At 47.1% G+C, this 26,542-nt stretch overlaps 1 protein-coding gene across 1 annotated transcript; it reads right to left on the reverse strand.

The window, feature by feature from the left end:
- Window positions 1–2,241: 2,241 nt before the first annotated feature.
- VSIG10 (V-set and immunoglobulin domain containing 10) lies at window positions 2,242–26,072 on the reverse strand. Its single transcript, XM_081175293.1, has 9 exons — window positions 25,918–26,072; window positions 22,500–22,784; window positions 18,155–18,460; window positions 13,596–13,868; window positions 13,162–13,455; window positions 11,790–11,900; window positions 11,193–11,205; window positions 8,957–9,090; window positions 2,242–4,031 (listed from the first exon to the last, which is right to left on the reverse strand). Exons 1-9 carry the CDS (start codon window positions 25,991–25,993, stop codon window positions 3,961–3,963), a joined length of 1,563 nt encoding a protein of 520 aa, XP_081031419.1. The 5' UTR covers window positions 25,994–26,072; the 3' UTR covers window positions 2,242–3,960.
- Window positions 26,073–26,542: the final 470 nt, after the last annotated feature.

A 26,542-nucleotide genomic window follows, 5' to 3' on the forward strand; every position in this document is an offset into this window, starting at 1 on the left:
AGTTTAATGTGGCCGACTTCCAAGTCAATGAATGAGTAGCGCTGCAGGTTTCGATCTGATTAAATCTGTGGGTATATTGGCCCCTCCAGAGGGCTGGTGCTTCCTGCAACATGTCATCACTGTAAAAACCTTGGACCAGTCATTGTCTCTTAGCCTAACCTACCTCACAGGGTTGTTGTGGAGATCAAGAAGTGAGGAGGGGGAGCCACTTGGGATTTCTTGGAGAAAAAGATGACACATAAATGCAATCAACAATTGGGGAGACACCTGGAGAAAACTCCTGCCCACCTAGCAGCTCAAAAGCACGTCAAAGTGCAAGTAGATAAATAGGTACCGCTCCAGCGGGAAGGTAAGCATCGTTTCCGTGCGCTGCTCTGGTTCGCCAGAAGTGGCTTAGTCATGCTGGCCACATGACCCAGAAGCTGTACGCCGGCTCCCTTGGCCAATAAAGCGAGATGAGCGCTGCAACCCCAGAGTTGGTCACAACTGGATCTAATGGTCAGGGGTCCCTTTACCTTATCCAGATCCAGGAGAAGAAAAGTCACATGACAACTGGCTGAGGGCTCTCAACGAGATATTAATGACGTGATTAACACGCTCAAGGTGGTGCAGGTGTCTCTCCTCCCTGCTCCTGCAAAACCCCACCACAACCCTGTGAGGCATGTTAGGCTGAGAGGCAGTGACTGACCCAAGATCACCCAGTCCTAGTCCGACACTCTAACCCAGGGGTCAGCAAACTTTTTCAGCAGGGGGCCAGTCCACTGTCCCTCAGACCTTGTGGGGGGCTGGACTATATTTTTTTTTGGGGGGGTGAACAAATTTCTATGCCCCACAAATAACCCAGAGATGCATTTTAAATAAAAGGACACACTCTACTCGTGAAAAAACCACTGATTCCTGGACCGTCCGTGGGCCAGATTTAGAAGGCGATTGGGCCAGATCCGGTCCCCGGGCCTTAGTTTGTCTACCCATGCTCTAACCGCTACACCACAAAATGATAAACTGCTGAAGGAAGCCACATTCAATCATGCACTCCAGAAAGCTATTTTGGAGTCTCTACAGACTGGTTTTGTGTATGGTCTTCAACATCTCATTGAGGTGGTAATGGTGCCTTAGAGCAGTGTTTCCCAAACGTTTTTGGGCAACGGCACACCTGCTTACCGGAAAAAAATCTCGCGGCACACCACCATTAAAGCCCCGCCCCCGTGACGTCAGCGCGCAGCGTCACGCCGGGAGGGACGCACAAAAATGAAAGTTTTTTCCCTCCCCCTTGCCGGGGTGGGAGGAGGCAGCAGAGCGAGGGCAGCTGAGGCGGCGGCGGCAGCTGAGGCGGCGGCGGCTGCGATAGCGGGCGGAGGAGGAGCCGTCGCCGGGAGTTGCTGCTGCTGCTGTTGCTGCTGCTGCCCGGACATGCCGGCCTCCTCCTCCTCCGCTGTCTCGCGCTCCTCCCTTTTGCGCGCGCTGCCCCGCCGCTCGGCACGACCACCGCGGAGCCGCCCCGGCTCGACGCGGATCCTCCCTGCCGCCTCTCGCCGCCGCCTCTCGCCCGCCTCCCTCCCACGGCACACCAGCCGGTGTCTCACGGCACACTAGTGTGCCGCGGAACACCGGTTGGGAAACACTGCCTTAGAGGTTGATTGAGCCAGGATATTGTTGGGGGGAGGGGTGTTGTTGGAGGAGGGTTGTGGCTGTTGGCTTTTTCTACCTCTGTTTTAGATTTTGTTGTGATTTATGTGGAAATTAATCAGTTTGGTTTCAGATTTTTTAATTGTTTAATTTATTGTTTATGACTACTTTTGTCCTGAAGTAGTTGTGCATTTTTCCCATGTTGTAAGCTGCCTTGAGCATGGTTTGAACTGTACAAAGCAGCATACAAATTAAATTATGCATGTATGGTACAGGACTGTCCACATATCATTCAGCTTCATTAGTTCTTCTGCGATGCTTCCTCACATTCCCAAATTCTTGCTGCCCGGAGGGGCACTTTTACGCTATAGTGCCACAAAATGGGGACACAGAAAAACCCAGCATGCAGTGGGAAAAGTTACAGCTGGAAGTTGCAGAGTCTGCATTGGCTGCAAAGCAAATATGACCATCCCAGAACTTTTGCAGGTGCAGATAACACCAATGTTTACGTTCTTACGTCATTAGATAGCAAACCAGGAATAAACTACCCTGGCTATGCAAACTTTGGGGACAGATATCTCTTATTTAAGTTAAAACATGTACAAACACATCGGATGCAAAATACACATTTTTATTCCGTAAGCAAAAGATCACCTCCACAGTTAGGTTCTCCAGAAGAAAAATCTGTGTTTCTACAACTCTTTGGAATTGAGTTTGAGACCAGCTGTTGCCTCCTGGTAACAATTCTTTCTTAAGCGAGCAGCTTACCAAACCCCACAGCCCAAGCCAGCCTGTGGAACACACAAGTAACTGGATGGGCTGGAAAATTGATTTTGGAAGGGGGCACAGTCTACTCAAACAGGCCCCACCAAAATGAGTGCGAGCTGATCTGTACTCCTACATGGCCCCCCATTTGCTTCAGTTGTGCTTACTCAGGAAACCGTCCTGCAGGGCTGCAGCTACCATGAACTGGCAACATCATTGGGGGGGGTTTAACCCATCTGCAGAATGGGCTTATGCAGCAATAGGGCACAATATTTATTTCATATTAACTACATTCAGTGTTTTATCGGGTAAGGCCTCCACTGGCATAACCCAGATTCATGACATCCCCAAATTTTGTCTGAAAGACATAAATAATATTCCCATCTAGTGTTTTTAGACCAGGGCATCTAATGCTTTAGGATCTTAGGATTCTACAAAGGAGATCTGTGAATCCTACAGACTTAATCCTTCCTCATAGGGCTTGTTTTATTGTACCACTCAGCAGCTCACAGCAGCCTGGTACCTTTTCAGGTTTACATTGCCCCTAAACTTGAAATTCATTTACTGCTGACAACCCCACACAGGAGGCAGCCTTATGCAGAATCATGCCTAAACAGACCAGCAGTGGCTCTCCAGGATTTAGTCTCTCCTAGCTACATGGAGATGCTGTTTGGGATTGAGCCGGGGACCTGCTGCATGCTCTTCCACTGAGCTACATCTCTTTCTCTAAAAGACATAGGAAAACAGTCACTTGTCGATCCAGCTGAGTTTTGCCTACACTGACTGGCAGCTCTCCAGACAGGGAGTCTTATACCAGTCCCAACTGGAGATGCCAGGGACTGAACCAGGGACCTCCTGCATGCAAGGCAGATACTCTAGTCCCTGAGCTACAAGCCCTTCCCAAAAGAGAATCCCAGAACAGGAGGAGTTAAGAGGGGTACATTCAGCTTGCTTAAGGCCACAGAGGAAGCATCGTTGTGCCAGCTGCCTCCACTTTGCTGTAAATACGCAAGCCAATGAATCACATAATTGTAGAGCTCAAAGGCACCTCAAGGCTCATCTATTCCAACCCCCTGCAATGCAAGAATCCTGCCCATAGTCATGGACAAGGATCAGAAGAACCCAATTCATTTTCATGCCAAGCTGGGCAAACGGAACTGGGTTCAAGACAACCCCCTCCCTCCAGCCCTTCAAGCTGCCCTGGAGGATCTCTTGCCCAGCGAAGCTCCTTCCTAACACAGCCTGGATCTTTCCATCTTGCTCCTAAGGAAGGAAACTGCCCTGCTCCTGCCCCCTCCCTGCACATTTCCTGTATCGCTGCCATGAAGTTTCAAGCTCAGTCTTTTTTTTTCATTAAAGGACGACAGAGGGAGGAAGAAAGAGCAGGCGGGAGAATTATCAAAAATGTGGAAGGGCATGATCAAGACGGGATGAAGAAGGCCTCTGAGAATGATCTGGCTGCCAAGTGAACTCCTTCCTTCTCCCCGGTCAGGATCAGAGCAGAGTTACACTGCAGTGAAGCTTTGGTTCCTAGCACACATGGAAAGGCAACGATGAAGAGAGCTCCCTCTAGATTTTGGACCTGGTTTCACTGTTGGTGTCCTCCAGGGAACTTTCACTAGGCACATCTGCCTGGGGGCCTGAAACAAAGCACAAGGGAGTGAAACTTGCACCAGCACATCACCTTCAGCAATTGCCCCAACTTCCTGTTTTAATGGCTGGGTTGTTTTCATAGGATCAGTTTACTGCATGCTGGCTTTTTTTAAAAAAAATAAGTAAATTTAATTTAGATTCCATAAAGTAAACCAAAACACCATGAAAGAAATAATCACCCCATTACAACAAGTTGAAAGCAGCACAAACATTATCGTTAGGCTTACTGTACTACAAAATGTTACAAAAAATGGCCATTTCCCCCAAAAAACCTATTAGGTTATATCAGTGGTTTTCAGCCAGTGTGCTGTGGCACCCTGGGGTGCCTTGAATGATGGTCATGGGTGGCATGGGCAACACTGGTCTCTGTCCCTCTTTCCTTCCCTCCCTCCTCTGATGCCCTCTCACATCTCTACCTCCCAAAGGCTTGCACAGCTGTTTGTTGCAGCAGCCCTGGCTACAAGCTCCATAGGTGAATGGTGCCTCTGGGGCTGGTTGGGGGTGCTGGTTGCCAGGATCTGAGGCGGCCTCAGAATAAGCAAGCAAGTGGGTGAGGGAGCGCAGCCAGCCAGTCCACCAGCCCTTGTTGTTGGGAATGGACAGACAAATGGGAAGCCAGGCAGGCAGTGTTCTGGCCTTTCTTGTGATTGCTGTGTGCAAGGCCTGCCTGGGAGCTGAGTACCTGGTGCTGAAGGAGAGCCTTTCCGCCATGCTGGCCTGGCAGCCCCACTGTTGCCACTGCTGCCTCCCAATGTAAGGTGCTGGCCTCATGTTCACCTTTGACCTGTCTCCATTGGACCGTTAAGGCTGGGGGCATCCTCTTCCCAGACCCATGTGGGGCAGTGTGAGGAGGCACCTCTCTTTGGGGCACGGGGGGGGGGGGGACAGCTCGGAGACCAGGGGTGGCAGCAAGAGCCGCCCGGAGGACTCCCAAGGCGAGGGGAGATGAGAGGAGGCTGAGGGAACGCTCCACAAGGGAGGGTGTTCATAAAAGGGTGAGGGGCTGCCAGCTCTGCAGGCAAGGGGTGACATAACTGGGCTCCTGAGCCCCACAGGGGTGTCACAGAAAGACTGTAGTTGGTCAAGGGAGCCATGGCCTCAAAAAGGTTGTATACCTCTGGGTTATATGTATTCTTTTATAATTAAGTTAACTTAATCTTAATTAAATTAAAGTTAACTTAATTAAGTTAATCTTCATTAAAAAAAAACTAAGATCACGGCCACTGGGCCCATCACATCCTGGCAAATAGAAGGGGAAGAAATGGAGGCACTGAGAGATTTTACTTTCTTGGGCTCCATGATCACTGCAGATGGCGACAGCAGTCACGAAATTAAAAGACGCCTGCTTCCTGGGAGAAAAGCAATGACAAACCTAGACAGCATCTTAAAAAGCAGAGATATCACCTTGCCGACAAAGGTCTGTATAGTTAAAGCTATGGTTTTCCCAGTAGTGATGTATGGAAGTGAGAGCTGGACCATAAAGAAGGCTGATTGCCGAAGAATTGATGCTTTTGAATTATGGTGCTGGAGGAGACTCTTGAGAGTCCCATGGACTGCAAGAAGATAAAACCTATCCATTCTTAACGAAATCAGCCCTGAGTGCTCACTGGAAGGACAGATCCTGAAGCTGAGGCTTCAATACTTTGGCCACCTCATGAGAAGAGAAGACTCCCTGGGAAAGACCCTGATACTGGGAAAGATTGTGGGCACAAGGATAAGGGGACAACAGAGGACGAGGTGGTTGGACAGTGTTCTCAAAGCTACCAGCATGAGTTTGACAGAACTGCGGAAGGCAGTGGAAGAAAGGAGTGCCTGGCGTGCTCTGGTCCATTTAGTCGGACACGACTAAATGACTAAACAACAACAATCTTTGTTACTATAGACCTTTATTCCCCCAAAACCATTTACGTACGGTAGAAGATAAACTTTTCTCCCTCCAATTTTTAGCTATCATGCTCTTTGCAACCACAATAAGGTTGATTGCTATTTCTCAATCCTTTTCCAGAGTCATGCCATCGCTGTAGGTTTTACTGCATGTTTTAATTTTTACCCGGAATACTACTAGAGGCAGCAATGGCAAAAACAGCACATAGCAGCCCACTAAAGGCATGACTCAGGCTGTGAAGGTTCACAGTTACCTCACCAGGTCTACCACCCTTGTAACTGTGAACCATGGATCTGAAGAGATTGTTAATAAACAGAGGCTTTTGGTTACAGATTTCCAAGAGCTTCAGGGAACTGCACTGGAAATCTCAACCCATCATGCACTGGGGTGACCATGCCTCCCTTGTAATGCTATTTTGGGGGTGGTAATCTATTCCTAAATATATAGGAAGACTTTCTGTCATACCTCCCAACATTTCTCTGGTGAAAATAGGGACGTCCCATCCCATAATGATAAATTTACTATTTATACCCCACACATTTTTACTGGGTTGCCCCAGCCACTCTGGGCAGCTTCCAACGTGTATATAAATATATATAAAAAAGTAAACATTTAAAAAAACCTTCACTATACAGGATTCCCTTCAGATGGCTTGGGAGTAGGATAACTCTGCACCCTCCAACATTTCTCCAATGAAAATAGGAATGTCCTGAGGAAAAGCGGGACATTCTGGGATCAAATCAGAAACCGGGACGGCTTCTCTAAATCAGGGACGTCCCTGGAAAACAGGGACACTTGGAGAGTCTGTTCTCTCTAGTAAGTTTTTATGTTCTCCCCTCTGATATATCAGGTAGCAGATACGATAGGTGCTGGCCCTGTGACAAGCCTGAGGAGTTGTCTGCCTTGCATGCCCTTTTCTCCTGTAGCTTCATTTGAGGGGCTAGGAAGAAGCCGGCAATGGTTAGAGTGTTGGGCTAGGACCTGGACTAGGGTTCAAATCCCCACTCAGCCATGAAGCTTACTGGGTGACTTTGGGGCGGGCCAGTCGCTGCCTCTCAGCCTGACCTACCTCACCCAGGGGTTGTTGTGAAGAAAAAAATGAGGAAGGGGAGACAGGTGTACCCCACCTTCCTTGAGCTTCTTGGAGGGAAAGGGGGTATATAAATGTAATAAATAAATTGTTTGTTTAGTTATTTATTACCTGCCCTTTGCCCTAAGGTACCAGTGCAGGTTGCAACCTTAAAATGCAATATTAAAAACAGTTTAAAACAGGGTGGATTTGATTTAAAGCAAATCAACTTAAATCACGATTTAAATCACTAGTCAGTAAGACTTGATTTAAATCATTTTTTTACAGAAAGACTCGTTCTTGCTGGTATAATCTTAATATTTAAAACCAGATGAAAGTTTCATTTTTGGAATAATAAATTTTCATAGTAGTTTTTACAGTTATATCAAAAATTACTGATTTGGTTATACTATTAGAAATGCAAAGACAGGTAATTATGAAATAATTGTTTGTATTTGGACAACTTTTCTGCTGTACTTTATTGGAAGGAGAAAAATAATCATTTCCTTAATAACAATTTAAACAATTTATTTAACTAAAACAATTACAATATAGCATATGTATCCATGTTTGTTAACTGATGTAGTTAAACCTTTTTTAAAAAAACAAAACTTAGACTGAGTTTTAGCGCACATGAAAAACTTAAAACAAATCCTTATTTCCTTTGGACTATAATGTAACTTAAACAGAAAGCTATCTTTCAAAAGATTTTTCTTCCAAAAACATTTTATTTTAAAAATCTGATTTAAATTTTAAAAAAACCGATTTAAATCAAAATAATCTGATTTCACTTTTTAAAATCTGTTTTGTTTTTTTAAAAAAATCATTGATTTTTATCCACCCTGGTTTAAAAAATCATTGATTTTTATCCACCCTGGTTTAAAACCATTTATATATCCCATTACACAGCCCCTCCCTGGCTGCAACTCTGGCACCCTAATGATCATTTTGCTACAGGGTTCCAACAAGTTTGACACAGAGCAAGTGGCAAAGTTTTTGATTATAGCTGTGCTTATTAGACCTCTTATGATTGCTGTGTGTGTGTGTGTGTTGAATTGGTTTCTCAGCAGAGGCAGGTGTCAATTGGGCCTTTTAATTAGGAACACATGATTGGGCTGGCTGGTTGCCAGATCCCCCTCCCAGTTACTATAAATATCCTGTTAGTTTAACCTGCCTGGCTGAACACCACCTCTGGGACTTTTAATCCCGAAGAAGGTAAATAAAAGCCTGGTAACAGTTTGTGTGCCATCTCTTTCAACCAGTTGGTGAATTTGGACAATATATACTGTGTGTGAGTGTGCGTGTGTGTACATACACACATACACATGCATTTGCTGCCCTGTATGGGGCAGACGGGGTCGTCAACTTGGGAAGCGAGCCCATCTAGGAGAAGGAAGACACTGATTCTAAACCTACGCTGCCTTGCGGGACAGCTTTGGCAGAAGAAAAGGCTAAAGAGTAAACCCTACACAAATCTGGAGCAGAGTCCCTAAGACGGTTGGATGGCGCCTTGTACCATAGCTGTCAACTTTCCCCTTTTCTTGCAAGGAATCCTATTCGGAATAAGGGAATTTGCCTTTTAAAAAAAGGGGAAAGTTTACAGCTATGCCTTGTATGCCTCCTTCCGGCAACTCCTGCAGCCAAGCTGGTGCCAAACGCCTTGCTCTGGTTTCCTTTGGACTACACCAGCGAGCCCAAGACCTCCTTACACCCCAGGGAGGTCACTTCGGAGCTGTTAACACAGCAGTTTGACTTCACCCCCCGAGGGGCACCCCTTTGACTCTCGAGGCAGACAGATGCCTAGAGACGGACGGATTGCTTATTGTCTAGAATTCTAATTCTGTGGGTTTTTAGCTGCATTACTGTGCATTTTTATAAATGTTATCTACCGGGCATAATTGTCAATCGCTGTAAAATGGTCTGCTAGTAAAGAAATTAAGCAAAGGTTCACAGCTTACTTTGGTGAGGCGTGGCAGCCCCTCCATTAGCCAGGGCAACCCCCTGATCTGAAGCGGGCTCCCCGGCTGCTTCCGACAGCGGATCCTCTTCCTCCGAATCCATCAGCACAAGGATATCACTTGCATCTCGATTCCTACAGCGGTCGGAAGGACAGAAAGTTAAGAGAATGGTCAGCAGGACCTTTCCCTGCTGCTGCTGCTGCTTCCTCCTCCTCTTCAACAGGCAAGGAATTTTACGCCGTCTGCCCTCTCAACTGCATCTGCGAACAGGGTTGATCCCTCGCAGCAGAAGGAAATGGACTGGGGTCTGTGGCAGACCTTGGGGTTTCAGATTTCAATGGTGCCCTGTGCGATGCCAAAATTCGGCACCCCCTGCCTCTCACCCTCCATTCTGCGTTATATTTGTGGTGGCCCCTATGCCACTCCGAGGCTCTGAACCCAGTGCGACCAAACCAGTTGCACTCCCCCAAATCCGCCTCTGCTGGGGTTGTTACGCAGCTATATTGCAACTTGGGGGTGGGGATCTTGGTAGAGGTTTTTTCCCGATCAGCACAGATGCCTCTGTTGAAAACAGTGGTACCTCAGGTTACATACGCTTCAGGTTACAGACTCCGCTAACCCAGAAATAGTACCTTAGGTTAAGAACTTTGCTTCAGGATGAGAACAGAAATTGTGCTCCAGCGGCGCGGCAGCAGCGGGAGGCCCCATTAGCTAAAGTGGTGCTTCAGGTTAAGAACAGTTTCAGGTTAAGAACAGACCTCTGGAACGAATTAAGTACTTAACCTGAGGTACCACTGTAATGCATTTCACGAGGTAGACCGGACCACTGAAAAAAGTCCATGTGTTAGTGGAAGCCACTGCAAGGACTCTGGCTAGCGCAATGGAGATTTCTCCCCTTCCCCAAGTCTCCTCTGAATCTGTTCTGGGAGAGGGTTGGGAGAACCCCCACACGATTCAATGGGTAGACCTGGCCACAAAAAAACACCCCAGGCATGTCAGCTGCCCACTTGTCCATCCAGCTCCACATTTGTGACTCCAACTAGCAGCAGCTCAAGCAGTGAAAGGTCCTTGCCACAGCCTGCTACCCAACTCTTTTAACTCAGCGCTGGTGAACCTCAGACCCTGGGGCTGAATGCAGCCCCCCAGGCCTCTCAATGTGGCCCTCGGGACTTTCCCCAGCTACATCCCTGGCTCACAGCTTCAAGGGCTTCTGTCTGGCTTGAAAGTGGGCTTGATCTCCCATAATGCCTCTTGCTTGCTGCATGGAGGATAGTGAGGTGGTTTTGGATGCAGATACGTCAGAAGTCGAACGGAATCCAGAAGTCCATTCAACTTCCAAAACATTCGGAAACCAAAGCACAGCTTCTGATTGGCTGCAGGAAGCTCCTGCAGCCAATCAGAAGCCCTGTCGGACATTCGGGTTCCAAAGGACATTCGCGAACTGGAACACTCGCTTCAGGGTTTGCAGGCGAGTACCAAGGCGTTCGGGATCCAAGGTACGACTGTACTAGTTTACTATACAGAGGCAAAATGTATGTTTCCTGTTCTGTCCACTTTTTGCCCCTCCCAAAAGGGGTTTGTGGCCCCTGGAAAGTTGCCCAACAAGGTTCCCCATCCCTGGTGAAGACAGTGCAGGGCCGGATGTGCCAACCGTCTGGGCAGCTTCACATAAGGTAAAGGGTAAGGGGACCCCTGACCATTAGGTCCAGTCGTGACCGACTCTGGGGTTGTGGTGCTCATTACGCTTTACTGGCCGAGGGAGCCGGCGTACAGCTTCCGGGTCATGTGGCCAGCATGACTAAGCCGCTTCTGGCAAACCAGAGCAGCGCACGGAAATGCCGTTTACCTTTCCACCAGAGCGGTACCTATTTATCTACTTGCACTTTGACGTGCTTTCAAACTGCTAGGTTGGCAGGAGCAGGGACCGAACAACAGGAGCTCACCCCATCGCGGGGATTCGAACTGCCAACCTTCTGATCAGCAAGTCCTAGGCTCTGTGGTTTAACCCACAGCGCCACCCATGTCCCGCAGCTTCACATACTCTGCCCAATTTGCCTCTGACCATGCCCACTACTGGTATGCAGACCCCTAGGTGGTTGCCAAGAAGGGAATGGGGGCCTCTGGCTGTGGAAAATAGTTCCCCGTCACTGTTCTAATTAAGAGAAGCCAGGGATTGAACTTGCATACAAAACAAGCGACGCTGGTTAAGGACTTGCCCACTTAAGGAGACACTCACCTGAGCATGTTGGCTGGAAAAGAGAGAGAGAAAGAGAAAAGAAAGAAGAGGAGACAGTTTGAGATCAATGGGTAAACATGCACTTGCTCAAAATGTACAACATACATCTGATGTGATGTCAAAGGGCATAGAGCTTGTGTTTCGCTACATTAAACTTGTGGTGTTTCTACAATTCTGGCCCAATCCGAGAGAACCCAAATCACAGGAGATACGGCAGCTTTTGTTAAATCCTTTTCTTGTATGTGCACATGTGTGCTGAAAGCCGCCGACTGGGTATAAAATTAAATAGAGAGCCCAGATTTTGGTACTGGAATGAAGAGATTCATTGCACAGATTTCAATCCTGCCTTAAGTGGAGTTTCATAAACTGGGGTGCCATCACTGAAAAGACCACGTCTTTGACTGCTCTCCACTTCACCACTAAAAGGTGCCTGCATACAGTTCAAATACCCCTGTAGCAAGTTTTAGACTGGGAGGGGGCCACCTGTGACCCTCCAGATGTTGTTGAGCTACAATTCCCATCAGCCCCTGCCAGCATGGCCAATGGTCAGGGATGATGGGAGTTGTGATTTTCATATTAGAGCTAGCTGTTTCTTACCTTTTGGGCACCAACGGGGTCCAGCGTATAGGAGGACTCCAGAGAGGACTAGAACACCCAGCAGCAAAAGGACCACAATTGCACCCACTATGCCTGCGATGTTCACTGGCTCTGTGGAGAGAGGAGTGGTTTGGGGGTGGGTGGGAAGAAAAGCAGTGAAATAGCAGTTCTGGCCTATTTAACATCTTCATTTAAAATAAATAACTCATTGTCAATTAAATGTCTCAGGGATGCTTACACAGCAACCCAACGGCAAATACCACAAAAGTGTAAGAATTTTTTTAAAAAATTAGAAAACTCTGGAGAAATAAACAGGCAGTAATTATTATTGATAACATTATTAATACCAATATAATCAATCAATCCCTATCAATAATAATAATTGAAAGGAGCAGTGCAAAACAGCTTCCAAACTGCTGCTCCTTTCAACCTCTGATTTCAGCCTCATGGGCCCATGAGGCAGAGTTTATTTACCCAAATGGGGCAGAGTTTATTCTCCCCTGATGTATGTTTTTTTTTCCTCTCCTGGGGCAACCGAGCCAGATAGACAGGGTATAAATAATAAAATTATTATTATTTATTATTTATTATTGTCTCCCTTTATCTTATCCCTTTCCAATATTCAGTAGTACCACGTTGCCTTTCCCCAGAACTCATATTACTTCTCAGGTTTTAGACACTTTTGAGAAACAAAAACCGCCAAGGAGACTTCTTAAGAAGTGACCTGCTGGATTAGGCCCAAGGCCCACCTAGTTCTCACAATGGCCAGCCCACAAACAGGACCTGAGAGAAATAACATTCCTCCCCACTTGTGACTCCCGGCAGCTGGTATCCAGGGGCCATGGAGTCAGAACATGGCCATTGGCAGCCTTCTCCATCGTGAATGTGCCTAATAATCTTTTAAAAACCATCCAAGTTGGAGGCCATCATTCTACACTGCAGGAGCAAATACCCCGTTTAACTATGTGCTGTGTTTCTTTCGTATGCCCTGGATGTTGAGCTTCCCTGGACAGGCCCAAGTTCTAGTATTATGGGTGGTTGTGGAGGCACTGCCTTGTTTTCAGTTCAGGATTTCTCCAGCTGCTTTTGGACTACAGCTCCCATCATCCCTGGCCACTGCTCTTGCTAGCTAGGGATGATGGGAATTGTAGTCCAAAAACATCTGGAGCTCCAAGTTTGGGAAACACTGTTTTAGTTGATTGTTCTTAAGACACTCTGTGCTCCTTCTGGGCCAAAGCGCAGGGTACAAATGCTCTAAAAGAAAGAATGAATAAACAAAGCATTTCCCACCCACCCCTTTACTGGCGCAACCTTCACCCCGCCTCGTTCCTTAGCATACCAGCGGATGCCATTTTAAAGGTTATCTGCTTACCGATCACGGTGAGGTAAACATACGCCTCCTTCAGCCCCAGGGGGTTCTCAACCTTGCAAATGTACAAACCGCTGTCCGCGCCGTGAGAACAGTTCTGGATGACCAGAGTGGAGACGTTGCCCTTTTGGCTAACCAGAAACCTCCCACCGGAACGGATCTCCGTCTGGGTCCGGGAGACGTTGCGCAGCCAGGAAATATTGGCAGGGGGGTTTCCGGCACTGGCCTGACACGTCATCCTGGTGGCTCCCCCTACGAAGCAGCTCCTCATGGGGTCGGACACAAGCGAAGGGGCCTCTAAACCAGAGGAAACACAAGGCAGGGGGGAAAAGAGTGGTTGAAACAGGCGTATTGAGAAAGCAAGGAAGGCAAACACAGGAGGAAGTGATGGTCAAGTGATGGCTTTAAAATAGGGTTTTATCAGTCTGTTGACTCACCCAGCTTCACGGTGCAGGCCTGGCTGGTCTGCTGCAATAGGTGGATCCCGTGGCACACAAACTCCTTCCCAGAGAGAAGAGGCGAGCCGTTCAAAGCGGCCACATTGGTGTCTGCAATGCCCGTCATGTTACTGTCCCGGCTCAGGTTCCCCAGATTGGTCCACTGAAGCATGGGGTGTGGGTAACCCCCAGTCCAGCTGCAAAGGAGTTGCACCCCTCCAGAGTCTTCCGCAGAGGTCTGAGCCCAGCATCGAGGCAGTGATGGCGGAGGATCTGAGGAAGGCATAGAAATTCACAAGATTAACAGGTGGAGGTGTTCTGCAATCTTTAAAACCTTACAGGCCGCAGCTCAGCGGTACAGCATCTGCTTTGCACGGCAGCTTTAATCCCCAGTGGCATCTCCAGGTAGGGCTGGGGGGGGGGGGAGACTCCCTGCCTGAAACCCTGGAGAGCTGCTGCCAGTCAGTGTAGGCAATATTGAGCTGGATGGGCCATTGGAAGGCAGCTAAACAGAACATGTGAATCTGTGTCAGATCCATAGTGGATTTTTGATTTTTTAAAAAACACACGATGCAATGGTTTAATATGCTTTTTTATAATTGGTGTGTGTCCCCCCCTTTCCATTTTTTCTGCACTGCTGTTTCTGCAACCTGCCTCAGAATTTTGACATGAAATCAGAACTGAAGATATTCAGCTCTCTCCTTAACACTGCCTGTTAAAACTTGGGGTACGATTTCTTGTTTTGTTTTTGTAATAACCTCCAAAACAAAATAGCACATGCATGCACCTAGCTGAATTCCCAAGATATGCAGTGAAAATCCAGCATGAAAACACAGTCAGCTGTCCGAAGCATAGGATGTGATTTAACCTCAAGCCACCCGAAAGGTCTGGATGTCTTCAAAAGTTCAGGATTGTTTTTCTTAATTCTTGCGACCCATTAAAAAAAATGTTCTTATCCCAGAATGACTTTCAGAGGCTTTGGACAGGTCATCTGAGAAATAAGGCAGACGGCAGAATGAAAGAGCTGAACTGAGCTGCCTCCTCCCTGGGCTTAGCCCCAGAACCTGTTTTTCAACACGAAAGCTCCACAGGCAAAACAAATAAGATTCCTGTGTGCATTATTGTAATAAGGGATGGGCAGGGCGGGCTCTCTAGGTGAAGCTGGGTAAAGGGCAGAACCAAGAAGACCAAACATTCACCTGCTCTTCCACAAAAATACAGTCGTACCTTGGTTCTCGAACAGAGTCTGTCCGGCTCCTGGAACTGTTCAAAAACCAAGACGCGGAGCATCCTGCAGCTAATCGGAAGCCGTGGAAGCCGCGCCAGATGTTTGGCTTCCAGAGATTGTTCAAAAACCGGAACACTCACTTCCGGTTTTCAATCATCCAGGAGCCAAAACGTACACGTTCCAAGGCGTTCGGCAACCAAGGTACAGCTATATATAAGCCTGAGAGGATTTTTTATTTGGGGGCCATTGTGCATGTACAAAACAATCTAGTGTTCACATACGAAGGTCCCCTCCCCATTTCATTCTCCGTTCTCCCAAGCCTAATTTTCTTCAGTGTGTCCCTTGAAGCAGAGGTTAGGAACCTACAGCCTGCAGGCTTTATTAGGCACACTAGGCCTTCCCATTTGGCTCAGCAGGATGTGTGGGCCAAGCCATGTCCAACTGCCCTACAGGTTATATATGTTTTTGGAGCAGGGCAGGTAAAGACATGGCTGGCCATGAGGAGCTAGGGTGTTCAGGCTTGAAGCAGGCATGAACAATCTGCACCCCACCAATTTCACGTGGCCCTCAGCAAGCGAACAGTTCAGACTGTTGTAATTGAAGCAAGACCACCTCCATCTTTGCTGTAGCTGAAGCAAGACTAACGCCATCTTCTTGCAGGCTGGCACCATCATCATGTACAGTGGAACCTCGGGTTACAGACGCTTCAGGATACAGACCCTGATAACCCAGAAATAGTACCTTGGGTTAAGAACTTTGCTTCAGGATAAGAACAGAAATTGTGTGGCGGCAGCAGGAGGCCCCCATTGGCTAAAGTGGTACCTCAGGTTAAGAACAGTTTCAGGTTAAGAATGGACCTCCAGAATGAATTAAGTTCTTAACCCGAGGTACCACTGTATTCTCCTTGCATTTGTGCTGAAATCATGCAAGCTTGAGGGACAAAGAAAGTGCAAACCACAAGGGGGGTGTGTAAAGGAAAATTTTAAGGGCATGACCTTTAAAACAGGGGTATAAACAGGAAAAATGCCTAGCTAGATGAAGTGTGGAAACATCAGACTTTGCGGTTAAGACTCTTATCACTGGGTGTCTGGCAGGTCTAATCTATACAACTATCAAAACTGTGTGTAAATAGAGATCTGGGTTCTGTCTTCAGTCGCTTCCCTGATCAGTTGCAGCAACCTTTCGTGCAAGAAATAAAATTTTGCTTTTAGAGAATCCTCGGGCGTCACTCAACGTTGTTGGTGACTAAGGCACTCGGTTGCAACAGACTTTAGGTGGGGTTTTTCCCACATCAAGACCTCCAGCAAGAGCAATCTGTCCCTTTCCTGGCACTGGGTGGGGAGCAACAGAGTGAGAGAGAAAAGGGGGTGTTGGGAAGAGAGAGAATGAGAGAGGAGGGTTGTCAAGGAGAGAGAGAGAGAGAGGGAGGGAGAGAAAAGGGGGTGTTGGAGAGAGAGATGGAAAGAGAGAGAAGCAGAAGCCCACCCTCTTTTCACTCTGCTTTCATCCACCCTAGGCTTTTGTTTCATAACAGAGTTCCCTCAAGGGCTGCATTCCCTCAGGACCCTCATAATACCGTTTCAAGGCCTAAGCAGTTTAGGATCAGGATATACAAGAAAACACCATCTTTGATGCTGAACTTGACAGCCCACGGACATCATCACTGGGGGGCCCACGGCAGCCTCCCTGCCTTCAGAGGTTAGGTGGGTGGTGTCGTGGTTAAACTGAAGGCCTGGGGGTGCATAGGAAGCTGCCCTCAGCTTACTTGGCGAGCTCAGTGGTCCAGTATCTGCTTTCCTTCCTGGCACAGAGGAAGCTGCCTTATGCCGAGACCGTTGCTGCATCTAAGCTCAGTACCATCGACACCGGCAGCAGCTTTCCAGGCAGGGCCTCTCTCTCTCTTTCTAATTTATTTAATCAATTTTTTCGATACAAACATCAAGTGGTACCTCGGGTTAAGTACTTAATTCATTCCGGAGGTCCGTTCTTAACCTGAAACTGTTCTTAACCTGAAGCACCACTTTAGCTAATGGGGCCTCCTGCTGCCACTGCACCGCCGGCATGCGATTTCTGTTCTCATCCTGAAGCAAAATTCTTAACCCGAGGTACTATTTCTGGGTTAGCGGAGTCTGAAACCTGAAGCGTCTGTAACCTGAAGCGTCTTTAACCCAAGGTACCACTGTACAACAAAAACCATAACAACAGTAATAACACAATTTGACAATTCAGATTTGAATACACTGATATACCTATGACTACACCTTTTTAAACAATATTTTCCCACCTCTCTCTCCTCCCTCTACTTCCTACCACTATCCATCTTATCGCTTAAATATTCGTTCCAGATTTCTTCATATTTATCCATTCTTATTTTGCGTCGACATGCAATTCATTCATATGTAGCTAATCAGGCAGGGCCTCTCTCCCAGCCCTTCCTGGAGAGGAACACAAGACCTTCTGCATGCAAAGCAGATGTCCTGCCGCTGAACCACTTCTCCTGTCCTAGGAGACTTCCCTATTGCCCATAAAGACCAGCAGCAGCCCTCCAGGGTTCCAAGAAAGGGCAATTCCCAGCTAGGGCTGGGTGATATATCGATATAGCCTCCCAAACTGATTTGAATTCCATATCGGAATATCAGTTTCATAGTTTTTGACCTGGCAATGTATCGCAAACAGGGTTTTTTTGAGCAGGAACTCAGGGGAAACTGAGTTCCCTAACCTTTTAAAAATCAAATAATTGTTTTTTGTCCGGGGGGTGGGGTGAGATGGAATGGATATACACCCAATGCCTGAACCAAAAATCCACCCTATATCTGTAATCAATAAAGTTGTAGCCATTTCTAACCGAGATCATTTTCTGCTTCAATTTATTCATCACATTTAGCCACTGCACTGCCGGGGGGGGGGGCAGGGAGCACTGTGACTGGGCCTGCAACAAACAAGCTTACTTTGTTGTAAGTTTCCCCACCTTTTTTCCAGAAAAAAAGCATTGGTCACAAATCATGGTGTAGGTGGGTGCTCGCTGTGCAAAAAATCACAATGTGGGGGAACCATCAAGCCAGCCCATGCCTCTACATAGCTCCATCTTTATTTCAGACATTGTGATATATCAGAATATCACAACGTTTACCTGATATATCACGATGCTGAAAACCAGATATTGCCCGGCCCTACTGTTTTCCATCCCTATTTCAGACATCGTGATATATTGATGTATCACAGCGTTTAGCTGGCCCATCATGTTCTGTGGGATGCGGGCCACCATACTGAGTGCTTTTAAGGCAAAACTCTGCAACAACCCTACGCAAGTGTTTCCTATTAGTATACGTACAGTAGATCAGGAGTTCACGGGTGACGGTCTGCTGCCGGTGGCTGAGCAGGTTAGTTGCCGAGCACGAGTAATTTCCTTGCAAGCTGGGTGACAAGTTGTAGAGGGTAAAGTAGCTCAGGGAGCTGTTGACTTCCGTGAAGGGCTCCTGCCCGGAGCCAGACTGGGAGAAATCCCATTTGGTCGCAGAGGTTGGGCGGGAGTCGCTGGTGCAGGAGAAGTTGAGGGTCCCGTGTCTCTGGGCGTAGAGGGTGCCGTTTGGTAGCGCTGTGGCAGGACCGATGTTGACATTCACCTTGGTGGGGCCACCTGGAAAGCAGGTGGAAGAGACAGGTACTTAAAAAAAAAGAAAAAGGATATACAGTGGTACATCAGAAGTCGAATGGAATCCATTCTGGAAGTCTGTTTGACTTCCAAAATGTTCGGAAACCAAGGTGCAGCTTCCGATTGGCTGCAGAAAGCTCTTGCAGACAATCAGAAGCTGCACCAGATGTTCGGGTTCCAAAGAATGTTTGCAAACCAGAACACTCACTTCCAGGTTTGCGGCATTCGGGAGCCAAAACATTTGACTCACAAGGTGTTTGGGATCCAAGGTACGACTATACTGTTAAAAGCTGTTTAACTATCTCATATTGCTTCCAACAAATCACCAATTTGTTGGAGAGGTTGTTGGGAACAAAGGGAGCAGCTTCCTATTTCTGGTGGCAATGCAGGGTACTTTATTCTGGAATGAACTTCATCAAGGGATACCTACAGCTGCCAACAAGTATCCTATTAGGGGATTATCTCTCAAATCCATATTACCATCTGCAAATAAATTTTGTAAAACTCAGCCAGATGCTCCAGGACTTTTCTGAGAAACCTTGGATGTTTGACCTTGGCTGTAAGGGGCACTGTCCGTGGTCCTGAACCAGACCTTGCTCTCCCTCCACTGGGCTACAAATGCAAACAACTGAATTAATCATAAAATCATAGAAGTGGAAGGGACCCTGAGTGTCATCTTGTCCAACCCCCTGCAATGCGGGAATATTTTGCCCAATGCGGGACTCGAACCCACAACTCAGGCAGTGGAGGTAGAGCATAGCCACTGTGGCTAGCTGCCATTGATAGCCTTCCCGTCCACGATTTAATCCTTTAAAGCATAGTATTGGCTGCACCGCCTGGGAGCAGCTGTCCAGGGTTTCAGTCAGAAGTCTTTCCCCAGCCCTACCTGCAGATACCAGTGACCAAGCAGATACTCTTGCACTCTGCTTTCCCTAGAAATAAAGCAGGATTCTAGTCCTCATGACTCCAATTAAGGATTAAACAGGAACATAGGGTGCTGCCTTACACCAAGTCAACCCACTGGTCCGTCAGCCTCAGAACTGGCTGTGCTGGCCTCCCAAGCAGCTGTTCCACCACTGATCTCCCCCAGTGAGTTTTGCTGCTGAGAGGCGGGGAGGAGGGGTTTGCCCCACATGCGGGCTAGAGACAAAGGAATATAGGAAGCAGCTGTCTCCCAACTCCTGCTCCTTTTAGCTGGAAATATGGGGGGGGGGAGCTAGCCGACCTAACCGGAAGAGTCCGCGACCAGAAGGAGGAGGAGTATCAGGAAGAGTGGAATAGATTTAATGATTATCTAGTTAAATTTGTTAAGTTAAATTAACTGAAAATAGCTTGCAGATACTTAATTGGCTTAGGATTTTATTTATGTTAAGTGATGAATTAATATGTTTAATTCCATAAGGTGAAGATTTAAGGATGTTAATGTTTAAGTTAAATTTCGTAAGAATTGGGATTTGGAAAACCATTAAAAGGGCATGCAATGAAATTCAACCAAGGGGAAGTGAGGAAGTCACTTAACAAAGTTAATAAGTGTAATTTTCAATAAGGCTATGATTTATGTTTGTTTGTCTTGTGTGTTTGTTTGTTTATAATATTGTGAAAACTAATAAAAAAATTGGGGGGGGAATGAAATATGTGGGGTGGGGAGAGGGTCGACACACACAAACACCCCACATGCAAAACAGCCGCTCTGCCCTAAAAGGGGATGCTAGCTTCCATCTGCAAAGATTCCTGAAGGTTCAGCAATTTCCGGTTTTGCTGCAGTGGTTCATCAGGGCCTTTGGAAACAAGGCAAGCAGCCCTCTCCCTGTCCCTCCCTGCATGGCAGATATCTGGACTTCGGTCCAGCCTGCACTGACACGCTTCCCCATGCTGGCCCCTAGCCTCAAGGTTGCAGCCTTTTGGAGCTGTAACGTCCTGCAACGAAAAAGGTGCCACCCTCTGTTCAGCTCGCTCATGCTTCACGATGACCAACAAAGCACACCTCAAAAGCAAACAGGGTGCTGTGCAAGGAACAAAGCCAGGAAGTAAGGAGGCGGTGAACCAGTTAGTAAGAAAATACCAGAGCTCCCAAGAGGGGGGTGGCAGTTAGGGGGACTTTGCTGAGGAAGGATGAGGAGGAGAGGTCATTGTGAAGTTATAATGGGTATCTGTTCTGCAAGGGCTGCGTACCAGACCTTCCTGGAGCAATCTAGTCATCTCCTTTGCAAAAGAGGCTGCTGGCCATTGGAATCATAATAGTAATAGTAATAATAATTATTAAAATTGTTGTTGTTGTTGTTGTTTTCATCCTGCACATCTGACTGGGTTGCCCCAGCCATTCTGGGTGGTTTCCAACGTGTATACAGCCATACCTCGTGTTGCGTTTGCTTCAGGTTGAGCAGTTTCAGGTTGCGTCCCGTGGCGACCCGGAAGTACTGGAAAGGGTTACTTCCGGGTTTCGCTGCTCGCACATGCGCAGATGCTCAAAAATGACACCACACACATGCGCAGAAGCAGCGAATCGCGGCACACGCAGATGCATGTTGCGTTCTGCTCCAGAACGGATCCCGTCTGCAACCAGAGGTACCACTGTACAAACATAATCTGATAAAAACAAATCATCTGACCTATCTTCCTATATTACTACAAAGACCATTTGGTCAACCAAGAAAGCTGCTTGAAGTATGCAAGAAGAGGCTTTGAGACCAGGCCAATGGTCCATCTAGCAACCTCTTCTCATGGTGCCCCCCCCCCACCGATGCCCATAGAAAACCCTTAAGCAGGGCCCGAGGACAAGAGCCCTCTCCCCTCCCAAGAGGTGAGAAACCGTGTTGTCTAGCAGGTAATGGCTTTCCCCACCTGCCTTGTCCTACCCTTCAACCCCAGGAGCCTTCAAAAAGGAGCTGTTTCCAGAGGAAGATCCCTGAGGGAAGAGAGACTCATGTTTGCCATCAGGGGGTGGTTGGTTTCATTTGGGCTGCCCCACCTCCAGCCCGAGTAACATTCAGAAGGGAGTTGCTGCCACAGGCATCCTGTGCATTTTAATGAAAGGAGTGAAATTTTATGAGTCATGGGCGTGTGGCGAGTGTGTGTATGAACTTAACAGTGCTTAGTTCATTCTTTAGTTGCTAATTTATTAATGTTCTTAATATCATTTTATAGATTATAAATGCTGTATTGATTTGTTAATCATTTACAGTGGTACCTCAAGTTACAAACACCTCAGGTTACAAACGCTGGCTCCCTCGGCCTATAGAGGAAGATGAGCGTGCAACCCCAGAGTTGTCTGTGACTGGACCTAACGGTCAGTCTTACCTTTAAGTTAGCAAAAACGTACAGAACAAGCACAAACATCTGCTAGAAATGTAAAGAAAAGAAGGTATCTTTTATCATATGTGGTGGTTGTGCGAGGTAATAAAAACTTTCTGGGAGATGATATATAATGAAATGAAAAAAATGTTTAAAATAATGTTTGTTAAAAAACCTGAAGCCTTTTTATCAGGAATTATAGGTACTGAGATACCAAAGGATCAGAAAAGTACATTCATGTATGCGACAACAGCCGCACGTATGCTATTAGCCCAGAGACTGAAAGAAGAAACAGTCCTGACCAGGGAAGAATGGCAAACCAAGTTGATGGACTATGCCAAAACGGCAAAACTAACTGGCAAGCTCAGGAACCAAGAAGACAAGAACTTTTAAAAAGAATGGGGACATTTATAATTTATTTAGGAGACCATTGTAAGCAGATGAAAACATTAGCAGGGTTTTAATTTCACTTGTAAGGTAGCAAAAACTATGGATAACTCAGATGGATTTTTTTAAAAAGTGGATAACGGATTGATATGCAGTTGTAAATGTTGATATTAGGACTCATGGAAGGGATAGGGGGAGGTCCTAAGATTCAGAGCAATCTCTTTATATGGATTTGCAATTGATTTTGTTGTACATTTATTTTCTTTCATTTTTCTTTTTTTTAATCAAATAAAAATTATTATAAAATAATAAAGAGAAATGCCAAGCAAAGAAGACAGCAACTTACTGGCAACGAGCAACTGAATCCTGTGTCTGTGGTCTGTCTCGTTCAGGACCTCTCTGCAGGTATAGTTGCCTTCGTCCTGCAGCCGCAAGCCTGAGATGTGGAAGGAGCTGTTCCTCACCAGGGAGAAGCGAGCGTCGGAAGGGAGGCTGCCGTCCGACGAGAAGAGGATGGGGATATTTCCTGGGTCCCCGTGAAACCATTCCACCTTGACCGCTCGCGGAGACACATTCCGGCACACGAGGGTGGCATTTCCTTCCACCTCCCCAATCACCACCTCCTCCGTCCCTGTGGGTGGCCAAAGGGGATAGAAAAATCACTGCATTCATTCATGCAAAGCAGTGGCGTATTTATTTCCAACATTTGTATGCCACCGTTTCCTCTGAGGAGCTCAAGCAGCAGGAAAAGGTAGAAACCAGCTCTACCATCTTGCAAGACAGGGTTAGCTGCAACGCCAGAGGGGAGAGGAGACTGTGGCCCTCTCCAGAGATTTGTAGGGCTCCAGCTCACATCATCCCTGACCCTTGGCCATGCTGGCTGAGGCTGAGGAGGGAGTCCAGCGGTGTCTTTATACCTGTCAGTATACCTGAAGGAGCGTCTCCACCTCCACCGTTCAGCCCGGACACTGAGGTCCAGCTCCGAGGGCCTTCCGGTGGTTCCCTCACTGTGAGAAGCCAAGTTACAGGGAACCAGGCAGAGGGCCTTCTTGGTAGTGGCACCTGCCCTGTGGAACACCCTCCCACCAGATGTCAAGGAAATAAACAACTGTCTGACTTTGAGAAGGCATCTGAAGGCAGCCCTGTTTAGGAAAGTTTTTAATGTTTGATGTTTTATTGTATTTTTAATATTTTGTTGGAAGTCACCCAGAGTGGCAGGGTATGTATAAATAAAAAAAATAAAATAAAATAAAATAAAATAAAATAAAATAAAATAAAATAAAATAATAATAATAATAATAATAATAATAATAATAATAATAATAATAATGAACTATAACTTGAAGAACTTGTGCTTGAGCTGGCTTCATCCTCCTCCCTCCCCTTCCTTTTTTCTCTTGTGCACCATGTGTCTATTTTATTTTCTTGAAGATCCTGAGTTTGAAGACAAGGACCGTCTTGGAACTGTCTTTTGTAAGCCACACTGGGAGTCATTTCATGTACTCTAAAGGGTAGGATGTAAATGCTCTAAATAAACAAGCAAGCAAAGGTGTTGAGGGCAAACAACAAAGGAGACACAGATTGTAGACTTCTTGGCCAGTGTGAGGAACAGGATACAGGCCAAAAATGGTTCCTGGGTCTTCTCCATCAAGACACTTCTTATGGGTAGAGAAGGTTTCCACTGAAACGTGACTTTGCACCCACCCATTCTCTTCCTCAGCACAATCATCTCAGGGCACTCGTTTATCGTGCTGTTCTATTTCTGTCTGGCACCGTCTTTCAACACAGCAGACCCATTACTGTTCCTTGGACTGCTGCCCTACGACTGCCAAACCATCATTTCACATTTATAAAGCGTCCACCCTGCTGCGTACGTGGATTCAAAGGCTGCGGTGGACCAGGCGGACGATGACTCATCTCCAAAGTAATGCTAAGCAGGTCCAAAACACAGCAGCCAGATTGCTGGCTGGGGTTCCTTCGAGATCTCACATAATCCCTGTTTTAAAGCAGGTTGCCCGTTCATTCCCAGGCCCAATTCAAGGTGCACATGTTAGTGCCTAAAGCCCTACACGACTCAGGCCCCAAATGCCTGAAAGACCACCCCCATCCCTACAAACCAGCTCGGTGCTAAGATCAGCAGAGGGGGCCGCTTGGTAGTTCGAGCGCCCTCAAAATCTTGGAGTGGGTTGGTGCCTAAATGAGGGCCTTCTCGGTGGCGTCCCCCGAGTTGTGGAACTCCTTCCCCACAGAGATGCATCTGGAACCTTCATCATGCAGCTGTCAGAGGATGCTGGAGATGCAACCTTTTACCGCTGGCCTTTAACACTAGAGAAGTACATTTGGGGAAATTTCTGTGATTGTAAAGGTGCTTTTAAACTGTTGTTCATATTGTGTTTTAATGCACAATAGAGCTTCACCCCCTATCCTACCCCATGCACCCCCTAAATCTGATCTGGGTTTCTCTCCAACCACTGCTGTTTATTAATATTGTATTTAAAAAAACAGCAGCAGCAGCAGCCCCAAAGTTAAAAACAACAGACCAACAGATTCCAATTAACAGGAGCCAGTTATTGCCAGTGTTTTGACGGTCAATCAATGCGGGGTGCCGTGGGCAGAAATTTGGCCTTACTGCAGAGATCTGGGTCAGTTTGTTGGTTATAACTTTGGATTTTAATTTTAATTTTTACCTACCGATTTTCCTTTTTACTGTAAACTACCTTGATCATTATTTGACAGAAATGCAGAATATAGATACTAAACTCTCTCCCTCTCTCTCTCACACACACATAGAGGCTACAGGAGATAAGATAAAATTTGTTCAGTTATTTATCTTCATTTTTGGCAGGCAGTGTGGTTAGGAAAAAACAGCACAATCCCAAGTCTACTCAGAGGCAGACGTCCTGCTGAATCCAATGGCAAGTACTTCTAAGTACAGGACTGTATATGTTCTTACATACTTGGTGGTTGCAATGAACTAAAGAAGGTGGAATCTAGGAGTGGGGCGCATGACTGAGATAGATGATGATGATGATGATGATACAAAAGCAATTACTTTGTTTATGGATAGTTCCTACAGTCCAGCGCTGAGCATTAGGGGAATTTGTACCACTGTTTGTTTGTTTGTTTTATTTACAAATCATTGTTTTTAACTGACTGCATGCCACCTGGGCAATCTAGATGACAAATCATCCGTATACACAACAATATTAAATTATGTATCGTATGGTTGCATGTCACGCTTGGAACGCTTCAATAGGAAGCGGGGTTTATTATATAGTTATAAGTACAGTAACTATAAAGTCGTTCCGGATCGTTGGCAGGGCCAGAACAGAGCTTGTGCCCTATTGCCAGAAAGACTGCCATAATAAATGGTGTTGTTTCTTTTTCCTCTTTGCTTCTGTTACAATTGCAAATTGGGGGGAAGATGAGGGAAGTTTTCTTTCTTTTAAAAAATAAAGGGCCACTGCCCTGAAATCTGCTACCAGCTGAAGTGGGGGCGGGGGGCGATGTCAATTGTTTTAATGCTGTATTTAACATTTTTGCAACCAGCGCGCTGGGACATTAGGCTACTAATAGTGGGGACCCGACTTATCCCCCTCACCCCACTAGTAACTTCGGAAGTAGGGAAGGTGTCTCGGGCTGTTTGTTTGAGGCACCTCTCGCATTCCCCGGGCGCGCCCAACGAACGCGCAAAACAAGCCCCGCGGCGGGACACGGATCGCCCCGTCCCCACGTGCGCCCAAGCCCGAACCTCGCATACCGACCTGCAGCGATGCCTCGACCCAAGCAGAGGAGCAACGAGAAGGAGGAGAGGAGTCTGGCGGCCAATCCACACGCCATGGCAGCCTCGGCTGCAGCAGCCGAAGCGACCCGGCGGTGCCCCGGAGGCTGCGATGGGGAGGGACGGAGAAAGGAGGCGGGGGAGACCTTCGGCGGCTTCCCCGCCCCGTCGTGGGCGGATCCGGGCCTTGACCCCCTTTGCTAGAGGCTGCGATGCTCGGCTCCATTTCTCCGCCTAGCGTCGACTCTGGAGAAGGACGGAGCTACTGGGGAACTCCGATGTGCGCTTCATCTGACGCTTTTATGTCGTGAACCCCCTTCGATCTTCGGGTGAAGGGCGACATACAAATTTACTGGATCCCAGCATCGTAGAGCTCGAAGGGACCCAAGGGTCATCTAGTCCAACCCCGTGCAATTTATTAGATGAAAAAATAAATCATAAATACACCCACGCGGGGGGCGGGGGCAACTCGAATCAGTGCCGGATTAAACCCCGTGGAGGCCCCTAGGCAGTCGAAATGGAGGGGGGCTCGCAAATTATCTCCTAATACGTTTTTTGTTTTACCAACCAACAATTTTAATAAACCAGTTTCAAGATCAAATCAATAT

The sequence above is a fragment of the Podarcis bocagei genome, assembly GCF_964188305.1.
Source record: "Podarcis bocagei genome assembly, chromosome: 16".
Taxonomy (NCBI): domain Eukaryota; kingdom Metazoa; phylum Chordata; class Lepidosauria; order Squamata; family Lacertidae; genus Podarcis; species Podarcis bocagei.

Coding starts and splice junctions, on each gene's coding strand:
- VSIG10 (XM_081175293.1), bottom strand. CDS start 25,993: ATGGCGTGTGGATTGGCCGCCAGACTCCTCTCCTCCTTCTCGTTGCTC. Junction 22,785..25,917: donor GGGTCGAGGCATCGCTGCAG/GTCGGTATGCGA, acceptor GGCCACCCACAG/GGACGGAGGAGGTGGTGATT. Junction 13,456..13,595: donor GGCCTGCACCGTGAAGCTGG/GTGAGTCAACAG, acceptor CCTCTGGTTTAG/AGGCCCCTTCGCTTGTGTCC.